Below are 6000 nucleotides of genomic sequence, written 5' to 3'. Positions count from 1 at the left end.
TCAGTGATTGGCAGAGAGGGCGTTTCTATCTATTTCCAAGACAAGGAAGCTAAGGCCAACAGGGACCTAATCAGTATCATTTATTTTATTTTAATGTAGTCCAAGTCCTTTGAAAAGTAATGTTCATTCCCTTTTCAACCCCTTTAAGTATATTTCTAAATTGCATCGTGATAAGTATTTGAAATCGAATTCAGTAAAACAGAAGCTTATGGAAATTTTTGGTATCAGTAATGGAAACCAGATGTAAATAGGGTGCATTCTCCCAATGTTTGGTGCAAAACAAAACTACATTTTGGGGGCAGCTTTGTTCACTACTTACTCGTCCATTAACAATACAAGTAGTATCTACAGGGATAGTCGATCCATAATGTATTAATAAGCAGAGGTATTTTTGGCATTGCTTCAGGAGACTGATCATTTTTAAAGACGGAAGTCCAAATTACAGCAAATTCAGTGTAGAGGGCTTCATTGTCACTCAGATGTTAGATAAGGAAGAGTAGGGCTCCTCCAGAATATTTCCTTGATCCTAGCTCCACACGGGAAGTTTTCAAGGGGAAGCAAAAGTCAATAAGTAAAGTGCTTGGTAAAGTGTACTAGACACGGCCAACATAAGTATAATTGCTACTCAGACTAGATGTTGAGTTGATAAATCAATTTTAATACTGTACAACAGAACATTCAACAAAGCCCAGTACTGACCTCTCAAACTAGAAGATGTCGTTGCCGTGTTCAGCATTAAATATTTCCACACAGACAATAAGTTTGTCCTGGGGTAAAAAAAATAAAATCACATGAGCCCAGTGACATTTGTACCATGTTACTCCAAAATCCATGGTGCACCAAGCGCTGCAGATGTCCTCATTGTCCCATCTGTGAGCTGGTTCTTTGCTGTGCTAAGCTTCCAAGACAAAGTCTGTTATTATCCCGATTCATTTCCATAAAGAAAAGAACTCAACAAAGTCCTTCATGTTTTTAGGTCTCGTTCCCTTTTGCTTTCTATATACAAACATTGAATCCGCAGCTCTGTGTTCTGTATTTTTATTTATTCGTATTTCTTTGACATATAGGACACAAAGGTAGACGCATTGTCAGGTTTTCTTCCTGAATCTTATTTTTTTTTTAGTTTCTCTTTTTTTTTTTTATTTGCCAAAAAAATGCAAGCAAAAGAAGAAAAAAAAAATGTTAGTTCTTCCATACGACTTCATCTTCAATATGAAGACAATCAAAACAATAAAGAGAGAAGATGGAAGCGTGCCGACGGCCTCCCTCCCTGATGCAGCAGCAGTGTCAATGTGAGGAGATGTGGGGGCATCCATTCATGGGTGAAGCAGGCTCAATGTGGCATCTTCAGTCTCTTCGCAATTTGTAAAATGGTATAATAAAGCACCTTTATTTCCAAATGACCAGTACCTTTGATGTTCACAGTTAAGACTTTCCTAAAGAAGGTCCCAAGAATATTACATACCAGTCTTCTGAAACCAGTGACTGATACGTTACCTGCTTTTAAATATCATCAACGCTTCCTTTTATGAGACAATTAGAGCATTGGTCTTACATTACTGATGGACAGTCCACCATTGACGATGAAGTGTTACCTTCTGAATTGCAAAATTCGTCTTTCCCCACTACCCAAATGCTTCCTATCTCAAACCAATTCTCTTTCCCTCCCCACCCTCAAAGACTCCCTCACCCATCCCAGAGTCTCATGCTACTGAGGTGGGAGACTGGCTCATTTGGACCCTCATGGATTGAGTACAGTTCAGGATTTTTTTCTGGTGTCCAGCTAGTGTTATTCCTATCCTCAGGAGGTCCCTGAAAAAAAAAAGAGAAACATTTCAGGAAAACCTGTACAAACGATTCATGTGATATTCTAAAAACTGTTGACTTCTCATGAGTGCGTAGATAACCCTATAATACAAGCATACATTCAATGTTAAGGCAATGTATTGTATGATCAATTCCAAATTGCTTATTTGATCTCTATTGTCTTCTTTAAAGCAAATTGTCTTCCATTACTAAATAGATCTCTTAGACCTGATAATGATATTGTATTTACTTTGGAAATACATTTGAGAGTGGCTGTACAATCCTCCTGATTGACAGTTCCCCAGTGCCCCTCCTCCCTACTGAGATCTCACATTGTTCAGTACAATCTGCAGATATCAGTCAGGCTGGGTGGGTAAAAACTGAATGCAATGGACTCATGAGCTATTTCATTCTATATCTGGAAAGATAAAATGCTCATTTTAAGATCAAGATTATAGAGCCAGTCTAACATGGAATATCAAAGTTAATATGCCAGCCTCCTCTGGTCTGAGTGATCTATTAAAAATGTGAAACCTAGTAAGAGATCCCCTTTAACTGAGTAATCAGATACAGATGCGCATTCTGGTCATTTTCTTTACAATATATGTTGTTTTTGTTCTATATTTTTGTCGTCTGCTGTTCATCCACATCTTTGATCCAGTTTTGTAATATTTCTATAATAAGGGATGACCAAAAAACACAAAAAATACATGTGAACTATGCAAAAACAGAACATGCATTTTTACAAATCAATGATTTCTATACATTAAAAAAGGTACCATTTGATATGTTGGAACATGCAATGCGCATTATAATGTGTGTATAAAAAATGTAATGTGAATTGAGACCATTTAAATGTATCGGCACAGTTATAAAAATCCTCAAGAATGGAATGAATACAGATCCATTATACAGAAGTATAGATGAGCTATCATTACGTTTTAATAAATACTTCTAAAACATCACCTCACATCATTGGTATCTGCCTGGTCCACCAACCTCGTCCTCACCCTACACATACTTACTCTGGGGTCATCTGGGCAACAAGCTGCAGGGAGGTAAAACCAGAACTCAGGAAGTTGTCTCTGTATTGTCCCATCTTGATAGCACTTAGCCAGTCGTCTACTGAGGTAAAGGCTGTAAAGTCGGGGATGGAGCGGTCGAGCAGCGGCTGGGAAGGCCTACAAAAAACAGAGGTAGGCATGAACAGAACGTGAAGCTGCCTAAATTACAATTAAAAGCTGCATGAATAAATAATATAATAGCAATATTTCTCAACCATATGTATTGTGTAAAACAGATTAATATAAAGCTAAACTCATGCGGAGAGAAACCATGGTCATGTAAGCTGGAACTCTGAAGCCTAGGTTGGCATGGGTTTTATATACGCCTTAGCCATCTATCCCATGACAATCGCAATTGCATAAAATGTGACACTTCATCTCCCATTAAGAACAAACTGCTTCTCATCATCAAATCCCATTGTATCTGCAGTTATGGAATATATCATTCCTGCAGCCAGACTCACACAGCAGGGATGGTGGCCACTGTCTTGAGGCTGGCGGGGTTCCGGATCATCTTGTCCAGAGTATTGACAATCTCCCCAAAGCGTGGCCGGCTGTTTCGATCCTTCTGCCAGCAGTCCAGCATGAGCTGGTGCAAGGCAGCTGGACAGTCCATGGGGGGAGGCAAGCGGTAATCCTGCTCGATGGCATTGATGACCTGTGCAGGGAGGGAGAAGTGATGAGGAGGCGACTTTTACACTGTAGATGACTTAACTTCAATGATTGAAAACCAAACAACCATAAAACTGTAAAATGACTGAAGAACCAAACCAACAACAATATAACAAGACATCTTAAAATACAGATCTTGCTAATTTCACCCAGTTCTATCAAAGCCAGAATAATGTTCAATATGTTGAGGAACTCCAATTTGTTACATAATTCAGAGCAGAATTTATAATTTATTCATTTGGGGATATGTTATTTTCAAATTCAACTCTATTGTGTTTGGAGTCATCCAGTTTTGTCAAGCTAGACTGAATAGTAAGGCACACAGCCCTTGACGTGGACCTTTCCAAATGTCGTAGATTAACTTGTCAAATCCATGAGGACATCTCCAGAGAAGTTCATCTCACACTCACATTGAACATATGGGATTAAATATAACTGGGGAAGTGAAAAAGAGCTGACACTTCAACCTCTATTGAACTGGGATCTCCTGTCGTGAAACGGTAATTACAACAGGGAACCAGCTGAGAGACAGCCACAAAGTCTAGGATTAGCATACTAAGAAGTGGAGAAGTACAATTACTAAGGCAAGGGCCTCCTTTTTTTAAAGAAATTATCTCAGACACTCTGGAGCCAATGGTCAGTGATGAATATTGGGGTTTGCATTGATTCGATGTTTATGGGACATATATTTTCGGCATTGTGGCGAAATGACTAACATAATGCATTCACTCACATCACCATAACACTTCCAACTTAATATCATGGGGTTTGCATTGATTCGATGTTTATGGGACATATATTTTCGGCATTGTGGCGAAATGACTAACATAATGCATTCACTCACATCACCATAACACTTCCAACTTAATATCAGTCAGAAGAATGATGCTATCCATGCCATGTTTCATCTCTATAGAAAAGTAAAATCATGATAGGAAACATGACAGCATGTCCTGCCTGAGACCTCTAGGGGTGAAGATATCTTGAAAGTTAGGGATATCATAATTTTTTAAAGACCTAGCATATTCCACAACCATTTCCCCCATATGAGCTCACCAAGGAGAGGTATGTGGGTGTAACCTTGATCTAATAAAAATCAGTTTGGGCTTTTGTCATTTGTCAGTTCTCACAGACTCAGTGCTCTGTGGTTCTGTCTGTTACTTTAAAGAGTAATTCTAAGGAGTGTTTCCCTCCGCTAAGCACTGAGTCATTTCTGTGACACAAGTTTAGTAATTTTTTCTTTGTTATCCCTTTTAGCCCAAATGTTTGTATACACCATATTGTTTTGTTCCCATTTTGTAACATTTTTGTGTATTTTTTTATAACCAATGCCATTGCTATTTCAACTCAATGGAGTTGGCAGTGATCGTTTTGGAGCACATATATATATATACGCGTGGGAATGAGATATGTATATACTATATGCTCACTGTGAGTTCCCCAATAACTGGTCTAGTTGGGAAAACAACCATGACGTCGTCCATCACTCGTCAATGAATTGCGCAATTGTCCTGACAATTGGAGGCGGTGGAGTTGCATCCCCTGACACCATACCCCAACTGTAAAATTCCACCATTGAATATTGCTATAGTTCAATACATCCACGTAGGCTTGCATTAATTACTACCCGGCAATCCCCTCTTGTGTAACTACAGTGAGTCCGGGAGTGAGGGCAGTGACACAGCCAAGGCTACAGAAGGCTAATCACAGCCGCATACTGTTCAGAGCATTGTTCTCCTCTCCCCTTCATTATATCTGCCGCTCACTACATTACTGTAAGAGAGAGGCATCTCCACCAGCCTGACATATGTTCAAAGCTTCTTCAAGTCCAATTACTTCCCAGTGCACTGGCTGCACTTTCCAATTTTCTTGCTTTATGCGGATTCTTTTCTTCTTTTCCAGCCTGATCCATCTGACACAGCAGTAGCTTCCATACTCACCCACCGGTCAACCCTCCCTCCTTTCTCTTTCAGACTTTGATTTTTTTTTTGTAATATGTGATCACAGCACCAGGCATAAACGACTCCTCTGCTCCACCTCAACCATGTGATCTCAACTCTACGTAAACCACCAGCAGACACCTGTGAGTCACCCCTGGTGGGCCGCAGCGAGGAAAGTCGTAGTGGATGTGATCAGTAGATGTATGTAATTGGGAGCTAGTCTGGTTTATGTAATGGTGAGAGTAGAGCAGGTCTGTACAGGTGAATATGAGCATCAGACTGGAGCTTGAGAGGAACCCTAATGTATATGATCAAATATGTATGTACAAAGACTGGAAGATGCTGTAGAGATGGAAACAGGTCTGGTGTCCCATCACACTCACTAATACATGAGGTACATGGCTTGATGTGAGATTTTATATCAAAAGATGCATGTGTGTGCCAGAGGGTCTGATGCTTGTAGGTAATAAGAAGATGTCGTACATCAGTGCAAAATTCTTACATAAAAACATACAGTT

General features: G+C 39.6%; 1 protein-coding gene across 1 annotated transcript in view; it reads right to left on the bottom strand.

The window, feature by feature from the left end:
• Nucleotides 1-637: 637 nt before the first annotated feature.
• The window catches only part of EPHB1 (EPH receptor B1), a 430854-nt gene continuing 425491 nt past the window's right edge, over nt 638-6000 (bottom strand). Inside the window, exons 14-16 of the mRNA XM_077291285.1 lie at nt 3335-3528; nt 2832-2987; nt 638-1812 (exon numbers count right to left, since the gene is read on the bottom strand). Coding sequence (XP_077147400.1) covers nt 1704-1812; nt 2832-2987; nt 3335-3528 — 459 coding nt within the window. The 3' untranslated portion in view covers nt 638-1703. The remainder of the gene's footprint in view (nt 1813-2831; nt 2988-3334; nt 3529-6000) is intronic.

The sequence above is a fragment of the Ranitomeya variabilis genome, chromosome 2 (genome assembly GCF_051348905.1).
Source record: "Ranitomeya variabilis isolate aRanVar5 chromosome 2, aRanVar5.hap1, whole genome shotgun sequence".
Taxonomy (NCBI): Eukaryota; Metazoa; Chordata; class Amphibia; order Anura; family Dendrobatidae; genus Ranitomeya; species Ranitomeya variabilis.
The sequence above is the reverse complement of the archived record's forward strand: the minus strand, read 5'-3'. Positions and strand labels throughout refer to the sequence as shown.